General features: G+C 49.8%; 1 protein-coding gene across 19 annotated transcripts in view; it reads right to left on the bottom strand.

Annotated features, from left to right (window-relative positions):
• Positions 1 to 21,682, bottom strand: part of ARRB1 (arrestin beta 1) — a 71,917-nt gene that overhangs the window by 37,587 nt on the left and 12,648 nt on the right. For 2 of the 19 annotated variants that reach the window (XM_016161543.2, XM_016161548.2), the window contains exon 1: positions 700 to 1,531. The exons of 9 other annotated variants lie outside the window; for them this stretch is intronic. In XM_016161543.2, the coding sequence (XP_016017029.2) occupies positions 700 to 704 (5 nt within the window). In that variant the 5' untranslated portion in view covers positions 705 to 1,531. Of the gene's footprint in view, positions 1 to 699; positions 1,532 to 14,154; positions 21,484 to 21,682 lie in introns of those variants that run through there. 8 more of the 19 variants (XM_016161529.2, XM_016161530.2, XM_016161531.2 and 5 more) reach the window with 8 other exon arrangements.

Genomic DNA, 21,682 nt, shown 5'->3' with positions numbered 1-21,682 from the left:
CAACCTCACACACTTATACCATACACGTACCACACAAATGCTCTCCAACAGTAGCCCTCTAGCCAACAGAAGACTAATCAAATAATGAGAAAATAAAAGAAAAACAGTTGGGCTGACCACATTCTTGAATGTTTGAGCACCTTCACCTTTACTACTTCCTGTGGCGCACCTTTCTCCATGCACCCCTATACCCAGCCTGCTGTGGTAAAGGTCTGGATACCCCTCTGGGAGCACTGCCCAGTGACCCCGTCTCAGAGCTCAGTCCCCTTGGCTACTGGAGCCCTAACCAAGAGGTCACCCACCCTGCTCTGTGCCCAGTTCTCTATTGGCTCCGGAGGTGAGCCTGAGTGGCTGTGGTCTCCAGAGTCTGGCCTCCACCCCTTCCCAGAGCCCATGACAAGCAGTTCCCTAGGTGACTCCACCTACTCAGCCACTTCAGCTGCCACCAGATGCTGGTAAGTCCACACCTCCATCTCCAACCAGAACTTCTCTGGCCCCACACCCACCAGCCTTAGGACACCTCTACTCGGATGTCCCCTGACTTCTCAGACAAGTTCCTAACAGACTTCCTGTCTGCCTACGACTGTTTCTCACCTCAGGTCAGCACACAGGAAGTGCTCAAGACACACCTCAATTATGTAAATCCTATAAAGAGAGAAGAAAAACATACTTCCTCATGAGGCAGATATAAAGTCTTACCCCATTTTACAGATGACGGTCCTGAGTTTCTGTGAAGTTAAGGGGCCAGCCCAGCAGCAGCAGCCAAGGTGGGGAATTGTGGTGTGGAGGGAGACCCTGGGAGACCCAGAACAGGGGTGTGTAGGCGGCAGCCGCCTAGGCCAGGCAGGCCCTGTAGGATCTGCTCTCTCTAGCCCCAAGTGAGGGGGTTAGTTACAAAGAAAAGGAAAAGGCGTTCCTGATATGCGTCCTGTTTCCTCTCCTCCTCTGGGTTTCTCGGGCCTTGGAGGGCGGATGTCTCTGGGCTGGCAGCACTCGGCCTGTGCAGGCTGGCTGAGGGTAAGGGTATCCAGGGTCCTTTCTTCCCCAGCAGTCTGGCCTCACGGAGACAAGGGCTCCCTGGAGTCAGCCTGGGGCAGGCAGTGTATTCTCATCATAGCCAGGCTCCTCCTGTCCCTCTGACTCTCCCATAAAGGCACCTCCACGGGGAAGCCTCCGTGTCACCCTTACTTGCTATGGGGACCCCTCTACAGTCCCCTTTCTTCCCTTCCTTCTTGCACCACAGCAGCCAAGCCCATCACTCTGCTTAGCTCTCTGTGGCTACTGCCTATAGACTTGGGCTCCCCATGAATCAGGTGGGGAGGATAGAGGCAGGGAGGAGGCAGGCAAAGACAGAGACCATCAAATGAGGCTCCTTTAGTGAGAGCTGACAAGAGGAGCCTCCCCACTAAATAGAGGGAAGAAGTCAGATCTCCTCTGTGGATTAGGATTTCTCTGAGGGAAGTGGCCATGACTCCTCCATCAGATAGGAGGCTTCTGCAGGACAAAGGTCATTCCTCCTTCCTCAGATAAGGAGCGACAGGAGGACAAGAGGGCTATGTCCCCTTCACCAGATGGAGCCCCAGAGAACAGGAGCCATGTTCCCCCACCAGATGGAAGTCTCTCTCATGGAGGATAATAAGGCCATGGCTTCTCCATCAGACTTGGAGCTCCCGGAGGGAACAATCCCCATCTGCTGCCTCAACAACAGATCCCAGAAAAGACCTGTGCTCGGTCTAAGGCACAAAGAAGGGCTTCCTCCTGAGGCAGAATCGGGGTGAGTCTTGCCCACATCCTCCCTTGCACAGGGTCCCGTGCCAACTTCTCATTCATGCCCTCAACTCAACTCAAGCTTCCTTGCCATTCTGAAGACAGCCTTGTGTCTGGGCAAAGACCAGTAGCTATCTGTTCTGGCCAAGCCATCAACTTCTCTAGAGATAGTGAAGTGAGCAACTGGGAGATCCCTGACAAGAGAATTCCCAGGACAGGCTGTGCACCAGCTTTGGTCTGGATGTGCTTAGATATACATGCTGAATAGATCTCTGCTCCTGGCTCTGCCACTAACTAGGCAAACCTCTTCCCCCGTGGCCACTAATCACTCTCCTCCTCAATCTCCCAACTCTGTTAGCACTTACCACTGGCTAAAGTGGCAGGAGGCATTGGGAAGAGGGACAGCAGGGCCCTTCCCAGGTCCTGTCTTGAAGACATCACTGGCCTTCCCCAGGGGGGCCGTCCTGGAGCCTGGTCTAAGCTGCCTCCACAATCGTCTTTCCTACATGTGCCAGCTCCGGGGACCTGCTATTAGTTAGCATCGATCCACAAAGCGTTTTGCCTGCACATTTTATGAGCTCGGCCTTACCCAGGCCCCAGGGGGCTGGGGGTAAGAGGTGGAAATGAGCAAGTCCAGGACACTGGGCAGAGCGAGGGAGCAGCTGAGCCCCAAGACCAATGCCCAGACAAGCCCAGGGCCCACACTCAGTACATGCTAGCCAAATGTGCATTTGCTGAAAAGCAACCCGACTGGACTTGGTAACTTAATCTGGGTTTATTTTCTTATCGAGAAATAATAATAATAATAATGATTATAACTGATGTTTATTAAGTGTTTAATACAACCTAGGCACTATTCTAAACACTATATTAACTCATTTAATCTTCACAAGAACCCTATAAAGTAGATACTCTCATTATCCCTACTTGACATATGAGGAGACTTAGACACAGAGACGTTAAGTAACTTGCCCAAAGTCACAGAGTGGAAAATAAGAAATATACCATCTGGTAAATTAAGAAGTAAAAACATAACAATGCTTCTGAATTTTAAAAGAATTAGATACTATTGAAAGATACAATTTATCCTAAGTATGTTCCAAACCAAATGTATTCATTATTAGACATATTGTGGTACAGTTTAGGATGTAAAAGGTTCTATACGAGAGCGGTATTCCAATGTAAAACACATGCTTATTGGTCATCTCAAAATTATAGTCATCCTTCTTTTGAAACTTTTAACAGTAGTTTTATTAAAATTTAGGAATAAACTATAATAACAATTAAGATTTGTCATGTATTTGCCATGAGTTAGGTACTTTATATGTTTATCATGTTTAATCTCGAGGACAACTCAAGGGGGGAGAAAAGGCATCATTCCCTCGAGGCAGGCTTTCCTGTGCCTCCAGGATGAGGGTGCCTATCTCATACACCTCCTTGGTGGGTGTGCCACCTCCCTCCCAGCCCAGCACGGGAGCTATTCCAGGCCAGAAACGTGCTTGGCACAGAGAGAAGTTGCATTACAAAGGAGTTAAGAGATTGGGGTTGGGCAGGCCTATCACTTCATCAGCCTGGATTTCAGCTGTCTGGAGTGTTAAATGAGGCCCTGGCACACAGTTAGAGCTCTGTAAGCTGTCAAAATACTAACCACAACCACCACCACAATAAACAGCCTGGCTGGTTGGCCTTGGACAGGTCCTTGCCCACCTTAGGCTTAGCTGGCTCACTGGCCCGCAGTGGGGGTCATGTTACCTCACAGGAGCCTGGACAGTGGAGAGGAGATAATGGGTATGAGGAGTTCCTGGGAGGCTGGAGTGCTGGGCAGAGACTAAGGCCTGTTATTAGGACAAGGATGAATTATCGAGCATTTTTAAGAAATGCATTTCCATTACTTCCAAGAACACACAGGTCTGCAGATGAAGTAGTAACAATGAAGCCAGCCAAGAGCAGTTGTCCGTGAGGCAGCAAGCAGGCAGGAGCATTCTGGGGCACCTCCAAACCTCTTCCCAAACCACACCCTAGGGCTTGGTAACAAACACCCCCATTCTCACCCCAAACCCTCCATGTGTCCCTCAAACCAATTCGCTTTCTTTTTCCTGGGGCATAGTGAAAAATCTGCCAAGAGGCTAGTGCTGGCCCCTTCCTCAGCCACCAACCTGTCTGGAATGACAACTTTGGAACCACCGCCACATATCCCAACCTAGATGCTCATTTTTCTCTGAGCCCAGGGACATGAAACAAATGGTGATGGACATGAGGAAGAGCAATTGGGAACAGGGTCTGAATCTCTACCTTGGCACTTAATGGTTCCTCACTTCACCTGTCCTTACCTAGATAATGGGATAATGTGAGCGACCTCCAGGGTACTAAAGGGAATGAACAAGTTGATGTCTGCATATGGCACATAGTCCCAGTTTGATATAGAAATGGATTAGTGCACCTGGAAGTGCCAGGGTGAACAAAGCTATCCAGGGCCCTGCCTTCATGTGGCTTAAAGTCTAGTAGGGAAAAAAACTTACGGAATCACGCATAGCCACACATAGTGGGGGTGGAGGAGCCTTTGACTACTATGCTTCATCTCCCATCATTTATCTGGCACTCTCTGTGTATCTATTGGACCATACATAGGCACTGGGACATGGGCCCCCTGGGGACACTTAAAGTGTGGTGGATGAGCTTATAAAACGTGCCCCTTAAGGTCTGGACACTCCATCCCTTAACACTCTCCTACTCCCTCGGCTCAGGTTTCACCTTCATCAGGAAACTTCATGACCAACATAGCCCCCTTGGTGTCCTGATTATCAGCAAGAGGTCCTGGGCAGCGGGCATTCCCATCACAGAAAGAGAAAGGCCTTGTACCTAGATGCTTTGAGCTGGGACTCCTGTGAGTCAATCATGGGGGCCTGCTCAATTCTAAAGGTTGGATTGCCATGTGGGGACCTTGCCCAAACCAGAACCTGAGAGGCCAGCTCCTTCGTCGTCCTGCCTCTGACTGTCACAACTATAGTGACCTTGAGAAGCAGAGGGGTTTGTGGTGAATGCACTGCCCCACCTATGATGGGGGTGACAGATGCACAAACCAACAACTATTCTGCAAAAGGTACCACAAGATGGGGTTATAAAAAAGGTGACAGTAACTCCTGGGGGAAGAGCCTCGGTTCTTCATACATAGACAGGGGCTGCTGAGGAAGTTATAGAGAACAGAGAACAGCTGAGCTAGGACTTGAAGGATTAAGAGTTTGTCAAGGTATGAAAGGGAGAACATTAAAGTTACATACATATGCATGGAATTATACATCCTTATATATCAGAGCGCCCATTTCAAAGCACTATCTCATTTGATTCTCTCAAATCCCATAATGTTATTACCTTCCTCCCCCATCATACACACATGCACACATGCAAGTAAAAAAAGTGAGGTGCAGGAAAGGCAGATGATAAGCCCAAGGGCAAATGGTGACTGCCTTGTGAACAGAGTGAAGGGGTAAGGATGGACGTTGGCTGAGATGGCTCTCTTCTCACGAAGGATGGTGGTTATTTTTATCAGGCAGCAATCCCCTTCTGGCCTCTGCTGGTCTGTGGCACCCTCCTCCCATCCCCAAAATACATACATACTCCTCTGGGCCCCAGGGCCTCTTAGAAGGGGCTCTGGCAGAGGGACAGAGCAGCATGGCCAGGACTGGGCCCGGGAGGCAGAGAAAGAGCCAAGCACTCTCTAAAGTCTAGCTTGGAGGCCCCGCCCCACCCTCTCCCACTAATCCTGAGTACTGATAACCTCAGCCTCTCTCAGTATAAATCTCTTCTGTCCTCTCCTTGCTCCTTGTCTCTTCTCTCACAGCCGCCAGCCTCTTCCTCTCCTCCCTCCACCCCTCGCCCTCCCCAGGGATCAGTGAGCTCAGCCTTTCCCATCAGCCATCACTGGGAATGATGGGAAATGCTCGTCAGGCCAGGAACTGACAGGAGGCCTGCCTTAGCAAGGGAGGAGGAGAGGGAGGCTTTTTGAGGGCAGCTGGGGGCTTCCTGGGAGCAGGGCTCAATTCTGCTGCTTCCTAGAAATCCCATACTGGGCCAAGGGCACAGTTGGCCTGTCCATACAGCACACTCTAAATAAGGTGGGATCCCACTGGAGCTGGATGGGGCCTCATTTTATGGATGAGAAGACAGGTCCAGAGAAAGGAGGGAAAGAAAGTGTACTGAAAAACTGACTACCATGTCCCAGGCACCGTTTGAGCCTTTCATATTTCATGTCTCATTTAATCCTCACAACTTCCCTGCAAGGTATGTATGATAGGCTGAACAGTGGCCCCCTGAGATGCTACGTCTTAATTCTGGGACTTTGACTGTTAACCTTACATAATAACAAGGATTTTGCAGATATAATATAGTTAAGGATGTGGAAATGGGGAAATTACCCTGCATTATCTAGGTGGGCCTTGTGTGATCACAAAGGTCCTTATAAGAGTGAGGCGGGAGGGTCAGAAAGAGAAAAGGTAATGTGACAACAACAGAAGTATTGAGAGACTTGAAGATGCTACAATGCTGCTTTAAGATGGAGGATGGGGCCAGGAGCCAAGGAATGCAGACGGCTTCCACGAGCTACAACAGGCAGAGGAATGATACTCTCCTAGAGACTCTGGGAAAAAAAGCCCTGCTGGCCCACTTCAGGACTTCTGATATCTAGAAATGAAAAGAATAAATCTGTGTTGTTTTAGGCCACTAAATTTGTGGTAAGTTGTTACAGGAACAGTTGGAGACTAATACAGTAGGTAGCCCCACTCTCATTTTGCAGAAGAGGAAACTAAGGCTCAGGAATGACGCATGGCTTCCTCATGTCCTGCATGCTCCCCTCTGCAGCACACCAGTTTACTGGGTATCGCTATGGGCTCTTAAGGCTGGAGCCCCTTGGCCAGTGCTTCAGGGTCGTGGGGAGAGTCTGAGGAGGAGGCAGGGGTTTGCTGCTGCAGGGCCAAGGTTGAGGACAGGGAAGGGATCTGCGGAAAGTAAAGCTCTGTCTCCAAGGGATTGTATAATGGCTGGACCCTTTTGGAGCCAGTGATTGAGTCCTGCCCTACCCCGAACTATGAAGCAGGGAGGCATGTGACACAGAGGAAGGGCCTTCGCTATACGGCTGGGCTGGGTGGGCCTGAGTATTTGCAGGGTTAACCGAGATTAGATGAAATCTCCCCATTATCTTTCTTTGATCTTCATATAATCCTTGGGAGAAAAGCTCTTAACCTTCTTCCCATATTACAGGGATTAAAATGAAGTCCCAAGGTTAGTGACTGGTCCAAGTTCTCACAGCTAGTAAGAAGTTAAATCTGGATATTTATAATGACTGACTTAATGAAAAGCATCCCATCCATGACTAATAGCTATTGAATGCTACTTGCCTGATACTGTGTTAACTCAGGCTGGCATTTTCTCAGTCATTCTAGAGGCAAGCCTAATCAATCTGTCTTCTTTCTAAAGTCCTTTAACTGCTCCTCACAAACTCTTTGCAGTCTGGCCTCTTCCCTCCCTTCCAACCTCTCCTCCCATGTTCCCTTGCCTCCACCTCCCGCCCTCCCTCCAGCCACACTGCCCTTGGGCAGTTCCCCAGAGCCACTAAACTCTTTCTAACTTTGGAATCTCCCACAGGGCTCAAGCCCCACCAACCCGGGTCCACACACAGTTGTGGTAAAGAAACTACATGTTTTGGTCACTCTTGCTCCTCATGTGTAAGGGAGAGGGAACAGGGCCCAGGGTCAGCCCCAGATGGCTGGAGGCCTAGGAGGCTGGAGCTGAGAGGGCCCGAGTAAGCAGGTCATTTCTACACAGCAAAGGCAACAGCAGCCTGGATGTGGGGCAGAATGTGTGGTGTCACAAGCTGGGGAGGCAAGCCCTCCCCGAAACGCAGACCCCAGGACACCAGAAATGGAAGTAGTGGGGCTCGAAGAACGTCAGATCCCACCCCTCAGGGCACACATGGCAACTCAGAGGCCAAGAGAAGTGAAGGACTTGCCCCCATCCCACAGTGTATCACTATGTGAGTCTGTTTGGGGTAGTGATCAAGGTTTTGGGGCCACTAGATGAGTGACTTTGAGCAAGGAGCAAATCACTGATTTACCTCTAAAATGAGAATAATAATAGTGCCTCTCCTGATGAATGCATGAGAAGAATCCATGCAGTAAAAAGTCTATGATAAATTAAAGCTGCTTCCACCATTGAGAGAGCTGGGCCTGGACTCAGGACCCCAGATGTGGGCGCTCACCCCTCTCCGTGCTCTAGCCGGTGGGTTTAATTTAACCTCCAGATTGGACCTGGAGGGAGAAATGGGCACTTAGCTGTCTCCAAAGCCACTGCTTCTGGACCCCCAGAGCTGATTAGATCTTCATCTTGCCTGATTATCTCTAGGAAAGGGATTATCAGCCTCATTTTCCTTACAGTTAAAGAAAGGACCCCCTCACCGCTCCCCCTACCCCTACTCCTCCAAAGGAGCAAGCCTGGGCTAGAGGGGATCCTAATCCAAACCTGAACTCCCCACATTCACATGAAAGGAGGGAAAGAGGGCTGAGCACTTCCTGAAGGTGACGCTGTGCTGGGAGGGCTTCAGTGCAATACCTCACTTTGACCTCACCACAGCCCACTGAGAGAGGGTTATGAAGCCCATTTTGCTGAAGAGGAAGCTGAGGTTCCTGAGCATTAATAACTTGCCTGCCTGCGGCACCAGCTGGCAAAACCACATTCCTACACTGCTCCAGGAAGTATCTAGGAAACTGCCCATTCCTATGCTAAAGCACTGTGGTCTAGAGCAGTGGTCCCCAACCTTTTTGGCACCAGGGATTGGTGCTCCTATGAGAATCTAATGCCTGATGATCTGAAGTGAAGCTGAGGCGATGATGCTAGCACTGGGGAGTGGCTGCAAATACAGAAGAAGCTTCGTTTGGTTGCCCTGCTGCTCACCTCCTACTGCGTGGCCTGGTTCCTAAGAGGCCACAGACGGGTACTGGCCCACGGCGCGGAGGTTGGGGACCACTGGTCTAGGGCCTTTCTGAAGGGAAGGAACCCAGAGCAGGCCCTGAGGCCTCAAGGCTGCCTTCTAACTCGCCTTCAGCCCCTGTGGCCCATCTCCTCCCTCCAGGCCTTATCATCGCATCTCAGCCTCCCTGCAGAGATCTGTCATTAATAACTAGGAAAAGAACACATTATAATGCCATTGCCTCCATCTGCACAACGTTGTCTACCCCAACGCCAAGTTCACGTCCACTTTGCCTCACTTCATCTCAGATTTTTACTTATTAGGCACTTCCTCAGAAAGCCTGGTGACCCCCAACTAGGTCAGATACCCCATTAGGCACTTTTGGAGCACTTCTCACAGTGTGCATCTCTGGCAGGCTGTCTCCCTGCTCCAGATCATAAGCCTCATTAAGCCAAGCACAGTGTCTGGTTGCTGCTGTGTTACCCCCAGAGGTGTGCCCAGCACTGGCACACGGCTTCAGGAAGCCACTCTCTACTTGCCTGGGCCAGGCACTGTGCCAACTGCTAAACCGAGGCATTACATTTAATCCTCACGATTATGCCAGAAGGTAGGGACTATTGCCCCGGGGACAGATGAAGACAGTGAGACTCAGAGAGAGAAAGTCACTTCCCCGAGGAAACCCAGCTGACAAAGAACACGGCTGGGACCAGCACCCAGGACCAGCCACATAATTTGTGGGCCCAGTGCAAAATGATAATGCAGGGCCACTTGTTCATATTTCAAGATGGAGACAGAAGAGCGTGAAACTATTTGTAAAGCCTTTCTGAGCTCAGGGCCCTGTGTGACTGCAGAGGTTGCAGCCCATGCAGCGACCCTCGTGTTCTGACGCAGACCCAAAACCAGGCTCCTCCCACTGAGGTGCCCTTGAGCATCTGTCTGTAAGGCAGTGGTTCTCACGGTTGAGCACCAGTCAGAATCACCTGAGAGGCTTGTTAAGACCCAGCCTTCCAGGGCCCACCCCCAGAGTTCTCTTCAGTAGGTCTGAGGTGGGCCTGGGAATTTGCACTTCTAACTGTTGCATTTCTAAAGGTGATGCTGATGCCAAGGATCGAAGACACTGAGACTCACTACCCCGAGAAATGCATATTTAACAGAGGCATTCCCAATCCAAGACTTTGTGGAAGGAGAGATTTAGGGATGGACTATCAGGGCTAAAGATGTCCTGAGTTCTTAAATTATACTCGGTCCAAAAGGCCAGCCTTGCTAAGAAGGATAGCAGTGTGGGAGAGGAAGGGGAGAAAGGAGAAAGGAGAAAGGAAAACTTTACACAAATTACCTTGTTTCATTTCTGTAACAATCTTGAGAGGTATCTTCTATTATCTTTATTGTAGAGGAAACCATAGTATAAAGAATTTAATAATCTGCTCAAGGTCACAGTCAGGAAATTATGGAGACCACAGTTGAATCTGGTTCTATTTTACCTGTTGTCATGAAGCCTGTTTCAACCAGCTGGCCCTGACAGGTTCTAATCCCACAACCTGCTCGGTCCAGGGGCACAGAGCCAGTAACCTTGGGATGCATTTACAGTCCCAAATGCTGGCAAGCCCCCAGGATCCCCCTCTTCCACTGCCTGCCCAGCCCAGGCCAGCAGCACAAGGACATGGGGCCCAGTTGAGGGGGCTAATTGCTGGCATCATTCCAGAAGGCCAGAGTGCCCACTCCCAGATCAGAGGTTCTTCCCATATCCAGGCCCTTCTCTCCAGCCTTCCCTCTAGCCACTTCCCCAACATACCCTAAACACCATCTGTTTCAGAGTTTACACAGGCTGTTCCTTCTCTCTGGAATGCCCTTCCATCCCTGCCTATCTGTCCAACTCTTACCCACCCTACAAAAACCCAGGTCAGCTATGTCTGCTCTGGGAAGTACTCCCTCAACACTTCGTCCTTCCTCAAGGCTCCATCATGCTACTTTCTGCTTCCCTGGAGCTTCTCCAACCATTCATTTTATAAATATTTATTGAGCATGGCACAGTGCAAGGTGCTGAGGATACAAGGCCCAGACTGAAGTCCATCAGGCCAGGGCATGGGTCTGCTTCACCCTGTGAACCTCTGCTAGGAGGGGCCGACAGAGAGGGGGCCAATGAAGGTCCCCAGGGGGTGATGAGGCCTCATCTGGGGATTTGAAAAAGGTGGAGGGGGTAATGCAAATTCTACATTTCAAGACACCGCCAAGTTGTGGGGAGCAGCTCCCCAATGCTCCCATGCCAGAAGTAAAACTCCTTGGCAAAGCAGAACAAAACTACTACCAAATGAACACAAGGCATGCTATGTGCCTCTGTGCCAAGGGGCTGTGTTGGTTGTGGGGTGCCCCAGGAAACTGAAGCCCAGAGGGAGAAAGGGATGAGCCCAAAGACCCAGGCAGAGCAAGAGGCGGCCCTGGGATGGCCCCGAAGCCTCTTCTCCTAGGAGATGTGGGTTTTAAACGGTGGAGGAGGGAGGCGGCAATATGTCCTCAACCTGAGGGACATGCCCTGCAGACTCCTCCTCTGGGGCAGAAGGTATTATGGGCACACTCTGGAAAGCCATGGCCCACAGAAGTCCCACGTGGGAGACGATGACTGGTGTCTGCCCAAGGAGGAGGGGAGAGGCTGGAGTGGAGCCAGGCTGGCAGAGGAAACATCTTGAGAGGGAAGCGGGAGGAAAGGAGGAGGAATGAGAAAGGAGGAAAGAGCCAGACACGCAAACACCTCCGCCTAGTCTTTCCAACCAAAACAGAATCCCCAGTAGACTGAACTTGTGAGGAAAAAGACAGAGATAGAAGCTGAGGCCTAAGAGGGGCAGGTGGCTGGGAAGGTGCTAGGAGCTAGAGCCTCTGGAAGCTTTAGGGGCTGGGTCGCCCTGCCAGTGGTGGGGGTGGTGCGGAGGCCCCATCAGTCACCAGGGCCCCCTCAGCTTTATACCCAAGGGGCCAAGGCTCAGGAGGAAGGGAATGTGAGCTCCACCTGCTCACTCCTACTGCTCCTTCAAGACCTGCTCAGGTATCAACTCTTCCCAAAACCCTCAGACCTGACCTCTGGGCTGGCTGGGCTCCAATACAAGGAATTAGCACAAACTCAGAAAATACTGTGAAGCAAAACTGATCTGATGGCAGAGTTTAGGCCTAGCCCTTAGAAAGCCCACAGTCCAGTGGGGGAACACACGGAATTCAAAGGAAAGAGTGTGGGCACTGAAGCTGCTCTGGGCTCCCGGACAACCAGGGGCTGGCAGCCACTTTGGGCCACTCCACAAAGCCACGACAGAGGCCTTTTCTCTGATAGGACACACTGCTGGCATCGCCTGTCCCCTTCTCTCACTGCGCGCGCGCTCTCTCTCTCTCTCTCTCTCTCTCTCTCTCTCTCTCTCTCAGTCCTGGGAGCTGGGGAGCTTCCACGGACCTGGGTTCTGATGCTACCTCTGGGACTTGGACAAACCCCTTGACTTCTGTGGGGCTCTCCATTCCCTTGCCTATACAGTGGGGCTCTCCTGTTCCCATTCCCCTCAGGGTAGGCAGAAGGTGAAGAATGGGCCTCCAAGCCATAAGAACTGAGGCCTCTAGTACGACTTTGGCACATGGGAGAGAGTCCCACCCCCACTTCACCCCCACCCCATCCCTGGCCTGCACCCCCTTTCCTCAGACCTCCATATGGTACAGCCAGCCTGGGAGATGGACTGTGTTCAAGAGAATAGGCAGCCAGGCTTGGCACCAAAGAAGAAGAGTGGCCCCAAAGCAAATCCACTTCCTGTCCAGGGGACTTTTCTCTCCTTCTTCTCTCCTTCCCTACTCATACGCCCTCACCACCACTTGAGAGGCTTTATTGTAATGATTTATGTCTAGGCTTTCCCTCACAATCCTCATCTGACTGGCTCTAAGCTGCTGGAATTTAAGGCTCTTTCTTTCATTAAACTTCTTATCATAGTGAACCAGTCTGCCTTGGTTGAAACCTCCACTTGCTAAAGGCCATCAGTCCAGTGACTCCTCCCCCCTCAGCCTGTTTCTGCCTCTGTGAAAAAGGGCAGACAATAGAGCCTACCCTAAAGGGCTGTTCTGAGGATTAAATAAACATAGTGCCTGGCACCTAGTAATACATATTAGTCTATTACTATGAATAATATTCAACAAATATTTGTTGAATACCTACTATGGATCAGACACCATTGGCCACCAGGGACATATGGTGACTAGGGCAAATTTGTGCAATGGAACCTGTCTATATGAAGTTTCCCTTCCGGCTAGGAAGACAGTAGGGCCCTGGACTGTACAACTCCAGGGGGTGCCATGGCACAGATCACAATGCCAACAGCATCCCTTGCACATGTGCAGCACAGCAGCCTTGCAAGACGGACATCGAACAAATAAACAGCATGTGGTGGCTCTTTTGATAAATGATATCAAGTGCAGTGCTCCAAGAGGCCAGGATGGGTGACCTGACCAGCCTGAAAAGTTGAGAAGGCTTCCTCAAGAAGTAGTATCTGAACTAGAAGCTAAAGAAGCAGCAGTAATAATTCTGGAAGGGACAAGGAGTTTGCATTGAGGCAAAACAAAACAAAACAAAACAAAACAAAACAAAACAAAACAAAACAAAACAAAACAAAAAAGAACCTGCAGGTTGAAGGCTCCAGGGGAAGAAGCCAGACTCACTGAAGGTACCTCATGAGGAAGATCGATAGGCTAGGCCAGCAGTGGTCGGGCAGCAGGGCCTGGTCACTGACTGGCCTTGGTCAGGGGTTGGGATTTTACTGTCGCTGTGATAAGACATTAGTGGGGTTTCAGCAGGGAAGGGACATGATGTAGTTATGCTTTAATATGCTCACTTTGGCTGCTGGGTGGAGAATGGAAGGGGCGAGAAGATAGAGTGGACACAGGGAGACCAGTGAACGAGCAGGATCAATAACAAGATTACTCTAGGTTCAAATCCCCTATCTGCCATTTATTGACTGGAATAAAGATCACAGCAGCACCAGTATCCTTGGATTGATAGGTGGATTAAATGAACAACTTCGTGTATATAAAGAACTTGGAATAATACCTGGCCCATAGAGAGTACCGTGTGTTTAGCTGATATCATTCATCCAGGTGAGAAATGAAGGTGGCCCAGATTAGAGAGGCAGCAATGAGAGAGAGACAGACATGGGCAGATTCCAGGGACAATATCACCAGCCCCTTAGCCAGCTCCAAGCACATAAGAGACCCTGAGCTAGAACTGCCCAGCTGAGCACTTTCCACATTCTTGACCCACAGAAACCGGGAGGTAAGAAGATGGATATTGTTGTTTTAAGCTACTAAATTATTGGGTGATTGGTTATGTAGCAAAAAAATAAATGGAACAGCTCATATTGAGAGTTACCTGGAGGGAACCTCCTCTCCCTACCACCCCCAGGTAAGAAGCTCACCTTAGGAGTAAAAAAGATGTGCAGGGGTGAGGAAGGAAGGTGACAGCCGAACCTGGGACTTCTGCAACTTCCAGAATTCTGCCCTCAGGAAGTGACTGGACAGTTTCAAAGTTAATCACTTCAGCATTATTTGCAAGAGTAAAAACTGGAAATAATGTAAATACCAAATAAGGGGATAGTTCAATAAACATGCACGTCCACATAAGGAACTTTTTGTGTGGTTAACAAATACGGAAATTAGGATAAGTTAATGGCACGGGAAATGAGGAAGGAAAAAAAGCAGTAATACAAATGTCACAGAGGGTAAGCCCAACTGTGTATGAGGGGTGGCGTGGGGGTGGGGGGTGGTGCTGACTACACCAAAAGGGAGGCAGAGGCCCAGTCCTTGAAGCCTGGAGCCCAGGCAGGACCCCTTGACCCCCATCTCAAGCCCTACCCTGGCTGGCCAGCCCCAAACACTGTCCATGCTTTCTCTCACGTTCATATAATCTTTCTTACATTCCCTCATAACCTCGAATGTATAAAAGAAACTGCACATAGTTATTCTCTGAAGCATTTATCTCAGTCTGTTGAGAGGTTGCTTCCAGGTGTATCTGCTGTCAAACTCAAATAAATCTTTATAAAGATTCAAAAAGAAAAGTCTGTCCACTTTTCATAAATCAAATCTCAGCAGATGTGACACCTCAGGCCCAACTCAGTTCCAAAAACAGGCTGGTGAACTATGCAGCTCAGAGGTCTGGAGGCCGGAAAACACTGAGAAGAACCCCGGAACGCAGCCAGTCTGATCTTTCTGGTATCAGGTAGGGAAACTAAAGCCCAGGGACTTGCTAAGGTCCTCGCAAATCCAAGGCAGCAGCCTTCAAAACCCAGGGCGTTTTCAAATGCCATGAAGGAGGGTTGCCTGGTTCTGGGGAGACGATGCCTGCTCAGGCAGCTCTGGAGAAGCAGGAGGTGATGAACACTTTTCTTTAACAGCTGAAGCTGCAGGTGCAGCAAGGGGAAGAGGGTGCTGCAAGTATGACTCCTGCACCAGGATGTGAGGGAGCTCCTGAGAGCAGGCCCTGAGTCATGCTCACAGCTGTGTCCACAGAATGCAACCCAGGGCCAGGTTCACTGGGGGCGTTCAGTAAATGAACAAATAAATAACAATGTGAATGAGCGAGACTAACAGTAGCTAATACTTATTCAGTACTTTGTGCCAAGTACTAATCTAAGCACTTTATAGATATTAAGTCCTTTACTCCTCAGGAAAACTTCCAGGTTTCCATAATAAAAGATTAAGATTCCCATAATAAAAACTTTATTATTCCCATTTTATAGGTGGAGAAACTGAAACAAAGAAATTGTCCAAGGCCGCGCAGCTTTGAACCCTGGCAGTCTTGTTGAACCCTTAGTCTTAACCAGTCTGCCAAACTGCCACCCACTTGACTTCTTTATTTACCCTGTCACAACTGCTCACTCCTGTACCACCTTTTCCCTCGTAGCTTCCCCCAGCACCCGTGTCTCACCCTCGGTATCCTTTCCTAACAGATGTCACCTTTTTGATTAGCAATTTGAAAATATAATGTATTGGGGAGGGAGGGGAGGGTGAAATTCCCAGGACATAAAAGTTACCATTTTAAAGTGAATAATTAGTGGCACTTAGTACATTCACAGTGTTGTGTAAAACCACCACCAGCTCCAAAACATTTCCATCACTCCACAGTAAAATCCTTCACCCATGAGCAGTGTCTTCTCCCCACCCCTCCCTTTTCCCAGCCTCTGGAAACCACCAAGGTCAGCTTTCTATGTCTATGGACTATCTATCCTGGACATTTCATGTAAGTGGAATCATATAATATGTGACCTTTACGTATGGCTTTTTTCATATAGCACAATGTTTTCAAGGTTCATCTGTGTTGTAGCGTGAATCAGTACTTCATTCCCTTGGACGACTGAATACTATTTCATGGTATATGAATAGACCATGATTTGTTTATCCAGTCATCCACTGATGGACATTTGGGCCATCTGTTTCCCCTTTTTGGCAATAGCGGATAGTCACTGCTGCCTTCTGATTCACAACATGACTCCATGAGTAAGGGCTGTTGTTCTGTCTCGTTCCCCAGAAGGTGACACTGAGGTTTATTTGTGGTAGAGATGGTGACTTGGACTGAAGCCCCCTACCTCCCAGACTACAGTGTCTTTCCCTACGTTCTCATCTCCCAGCAGACAGTCACTCATCCACTGAGTCACACCTTCCCTGGGCATCAGTTACCACATGCCAGGCTCTGGGCCAAGTGCTGGCAACACAAAGTAGATGGCTCAAGCTAAGCCCCAGTCTCCACTACAGTCTGAAGCCACAGATATAGGCTTCTGCCCAGCCCAGGGGTTCCAGGATCCAGACACATCAAGTTCAAAATGAGTAGAGAGGCGGGAGTGCCCTGCTCCTTTTCCTTCCTGGGTCTCAGCTTTTCTCCCTGCAAAGACGGAAGATGGAGGCTCCAAAGATCTGCATAGCAAGACTATCCAGTGGAGAGCAATTGCTAGACTGGAAGGGCCTTCAGGAAACATAAAACTTACAACCCTGGAGAGGGGAGGGTGCTTGGGACCAGGACAGCCAGTGAAGGCCTCCCTTGCCAATCACTCATTTTGCCTCCTAGACATGGATGGACTAGAAAAAGCACTTTGCTACTTGTATTCACTATTCCTTCCTGCTATGTAACCTGGAGCCAAACTTTCCCTGAGCCTTCTCTGCTCAAAGGCAGGAGCTCAAGGGTCAGGAATTCCAGATTCTAGGTTTGGAGGAGTGGATCAGCCTTAGAAGGCCCTTCCTGTTGAAGACTACACCCATTCAAGCATAAGATGGTGTGGCTATGACCACTAGAGATTCATAGAAGCCATTCCCTTCCTTGCCCTCCAAGAAACCGCCTCCTGCCACACATTAGCCTGCTAATGGGACCATCCTGAGGGAGTATCTGACATTCAGTATGGGCACAAACAGTATCAGCCCTCCTCAGGTCCCCTTCACACATGACAGGGGCCCAACAAATACATGATGGATTGATAAATGAATGAATGAATGAATGATCAATTCATTCCCAACTTCTACCCTGTCTTCCCTAGTCTATTTTTCTACACAGCTACCACATGAACCTTCAGGTCCTGCCTGCCTGGCAATTAGTTTGTCTTGGGCAAACTAATTTAGCTGAGCCTTGATTTCCTCATCTGTAAATAGGGTCTCTACTTACGGGATAAATAGGAAGATTTTAAGAGAAAGCACATACCAGCACCTCACGGGCTAAGGAGGAAAGCACATACCAGCACCTCAAGAGCTGAGCTATTGAAGGAAAATGTTTCTCTTTGGCTCCCCACCTCACGCCACCCCTCCCAGCCCTAATCCTCCAATCTCTCTCTGTTCCAAAGGCTGGAGGAAAGAGCCTCACCCCTGGGCTGGCCCCTGGCTGGATGTGACTGTTTACGCCAAGCCCAGCCTCCCAGGGACAAGTTATTTTCTCTGCTTGTAATTAATTGCAGAAGGTCGGCTGGGTAATAAACTCTGCCGGGGAAATATAAACAGTTTGCACAGAGCTCCAAATCCATTGTGAGGCCAGCAGAGAGGGTCTGGGGAATGGAAAGTTCTCCTTCCAGCCAGAGGTGGTGAGTACACTGAAGGGCAGAAGTGGAAGGACCCTTGGAGAGCATTTGAAGAATAGCAGCTGACGTGATTTGGGCGCTTACCTTGTTCCAGGCACAGCTGAGCACTTATCTGGGACCACTTTTTTCCTCATTTTAAAGAAGAAGAAACTGAAGCTGAAAGAGGCAGGGTGACTTGCCCCAACTAGAAAGTGGCTGGACTGGAAGGGATACCTAGCCTGAATTCAGAGAAGGGAAAGAAAAGGACAGCCATTCATTCAACAAAAATGCACATGTGCCCTCTGTGCCAGGCACTGGGACTTGGGGACATAGCTCCGGCAGCCCTTGCATTCCAATGGGGAGAAGCAGATTTTAAATGCTGACCAAATAATGATTTGATTACAGGGATGCTAAGAAGAAAGGAAACAAAGTCGCTTGTACAGAGAATGTCACTGCAAGTTACAAGCGGCCATTGGATCTCTGAAGGGCAGAGACCACACACCAGGCCTCAGCAGGAGCACATAGTAGGCGCACAGTATGTGAGTTTCTGACGAAAACTCAGCACTCTTTTCTTTTGGCCAATGCAGCTTCTCACCAACCAATTCAAGATGTCTCGAAGGTACTGTGCCAGGGCTGGGGGTATAATGATGGAAGACTAAAACATAACCCCTGCCCCCAGGGAGCCTACAGTCCAACTGGGTGCTTGCACAAAAGGGGTAGAGTGCAAGATAGGTCGATAAGGGTTATGGGACAGGAGAAAGGGACAATCAACATTTATTCAGCAGCTACTTGTGCCAGGCTCTGTGCTAAGCCCTACATTATCTCATTTAAGCCTTACCACAGCCCTGGAGTGGAGGGGAGGATATTATCACCCCCATTTTAAAGATGAGAAAACCGAGGTTCAGAAAGATTACATAACTGTCTCAAGGTCATAAACATAAGGAGTGATAAGAGTGGGATTTGAAACCTGGACTGACACCAAAGCCCATGTTCTTTTCTCATAGCCCTCACTGCAGTCTCCTCCCTCCCCACACTGAAGGGGCCACTTAAATCTCAAGGGCCAGGAGGCAACCCTTCCCTGACTCTGCAAGGGGAAAGCAGCGCCCCCTACTGGCCGGGCTTCCTTTCTGCGCAGGGAAGGTCAGCTCTGCCTGCCTGGGAACTTTTCTCAGGCACAAAACTGTTCAGGCTCCTCACCCACCACCTCCTAACTGCCACCCAGGACCAGGAAAGTCAGTTTAGACTTCCACCCTTCCCATCCCCCCACAAAAGGGCCACTCAGTTTACAACAGCCCCTTCCCAGGGAGCTGTACTTCACAGTTTATAAACACTTTCACCCTCTTAGCTCATCTGAGCACCACCACTGCAACCCAGCAGCCTGAACCCCCAGCAGCCAGCATCAGGCACAGCACAGCACTGGTGAATTTGAAAGACAGCAGAACTGGCTCCATCCCAGTGGAAGGGTGGGCTCCCCTGAGCCATCTCCATCCAGCTTCCGCGAACATTTTCTGAGTTCCCTCAACAAGCCTGGGGCTGTACCAGGCAGTTTTATCTGTGGCACATTATCTAAACCTTCCTACAGCCTTTTCAGGTAGGTACTATGTCCACTTTGTAGATGAGTGAGACTGAGGCGGAAGCCTTTCCAGTCTCTTATTTATACAGTAGGCAGAAGCTGCAGGCTTGGCCTGGCCCAGAACCGGCTCCTAAGATGCCTTGAAAGTCCTCCTTCAGCAGGGAGGGCTTTAACTGATGATCAGGTCCACATGGTGGGATGAGATCCTTCTGAGGACATGCAGCAATGAGGCACCAACATCCTGGCACAAGGGACCACCCAGCCAGATTGGGGGGCAGATCTAAGCTTGAATGAGCCTGAAGCTCATATAGTTTAAAAGCCTTCTTTAAAACAACAACAACAAAAAAAGTAAAAAAAAAAAAAAATCTTCCTTTTGCACATTTCACAAAACCTCTGAGCACGTAGACACATGGCTGGGCCTTGGAAAGGGCCCTGGAGCGTGAAGGGCCTGAAGCTGCAGCTGTACCGGCCTCATGGTGAATCCGCCTCTGGGCTGGAAGAAGGGCCCAGAGGCGGTCTGGGTACAACCCGTCTTCACAAAGGCCCTGCCTCCAGCCCAACAGACAGATGAGGCTCTGGAGGACACTCCTTCTTCCTGTCACGCATCCTGCTGCTACCAAACCCTCCCTGCAGTTGGTCCAAGTCTGACTGTTTTTCTCTCTTTTACAATGGTTTCAGAAGAGGCGGAACCCATCTGAACGCAGGGCTTGCCCACAGGGTGTGTGTGCACGTGCAGACAGCACCGCTGGATTTCTTTGTGATCCTGGAGCACATACCCAGGGAGATCTTTTTATGTCTGGATGGGCAGAGTCAGCCCCCACCTGTCCCTGGGACCCTGAGCAAGCAGGAGCAGATCTATCGAGAATGCCATCCCCAAATATTTGAAGAGCATGACACCGTTTACCAGTGTACCCACAGCCCACACATCCTATATGGCCCATGTAACAGCCCTGGGAGGTATGCAGAGCAAGTTCTATTGTCCCCATTTACAGAAAGGGATAACAAATGACACTTGTTGTGTACCTACTATGTGCTAGACATGCCACGGTGCCTTCCATAAATAACATCTTATTAACACCCTGGCAGAAAAGGCTGTATCCCCATGGAACATGTGGAGAAACTGAGGCCTCACTCCATCTCTGGGCCTGGGCCCGAGGATGGGGCTGCAGCCTCCCAGGCCCAGTTTCTACCCACTCTCATCTCAGTCTGGAGTGAACAGCTCAGAAGGCAGTGGGCAGACACTCCGCAACACAGTGGGTCAGGGAGCAAGAGGCTTCCAGCTTCTGAGACAGAGGAGCAGCTGAGGGCCTCATTATGGGCCTTTCCAGAAAAAGTGGAAATCAATGACTGCTCTCTCTCTGGATGTGTCAGAGGAAGAGTGCGTGGGCCTTGGAAGCCTTAGAGACTCAGGGTCTTGCGTCTCCCCGTAACCTGCGAAGCAGCAGCAGGCTCCATTCCCGCATTCCACCTGCTAGGCCTTCCAGACCCTTCACAAGGCCTCTCCTCTCACCCACGAGCCAGCTGCCTAGCACTTCCGCTTGCTCGTCCGAGTCCCACCTCTGTCCTTCCCTCATGATTCACTCACTTGTGCATCTGCTCCATAAAGCTTTACGAAGAATGTAACATAGACTGACCAATTATTTCCATTTGCCCAGAACTGAGGGGTTTCCCAAGATGTAGGACTGAACAGCCCCAAGAGAACCGGGATGCTCGACCACCCTAATGTACCATGTGTCTGGCCCTGCACTGAGGACACCCTAGACATGGTCACTGCCCTCAGCAAGCTTCCTGTCTGAGAGTAGGTATCACTCGGTGACGACCACTGTCAAAGGCACCTGCTCAGCACCTCACACACATTATCAACTGCAACTTTATAATGAAGGTATTATCTCCTCTGTGGTATACATCAGAAAACTAAGGCTCAGAAAAGTGACATGACCGGTCCAGAGTCAGAGCTGTAAGTGACATGCCAAGAGTTGAACTCAGATCCAGTGAGACAGATAAAGGAAAGAGCAGGTAAGAAAACAGAAAACTATAAGTACATGTTTTATTTAATTGATTTTGTAGCCCCAATAGCTGGCATATCCTAGAAAATGTGTGGAAGGAAAAAGAGGAGAGGGGGGGTGGGGGAAGGAGAGAGAGAGAGAGAGAGAGAGAGAGAGAGAGAGAGAGAGAGAGAGAGAGAGAGAGAGCGAGCGCGCGCAGATGCCTTATGCCTTATTTAATCATCTCCAGGCTGGAAAATCCCAACCCCCAATTCAAAATATATACATTTCCCTTTTCACAGTCAGTTTCAGCTGTTTTCCTCCAGCACCAGGGTCAGGAAGGAAGTGAGAAGAA

The sequence above is a fragment of the Rousettus aegyptiacus genome, unplaced genomic scaffold, assembly GCF_014176215.1.
Source record: "Rousettus aegyptiacus isolate mRouAeg1 unplaced genomic scaffold, mRouAeg1.p scaffold_m13_p_5, whole genome shotgun sequence".
Taxonomy (NCBI): domain Eukaryota; kingdom Metazoa; phylum Chordata; class Mammalia; order Chiroptera; family Pteropodidae; genus Rousettus; species Rousettus aegyptiacus.
Note: the sequence above shows the minus strand (reverse complement) of the source record. Positions and strands in the feature narration are given on the sequence as shown.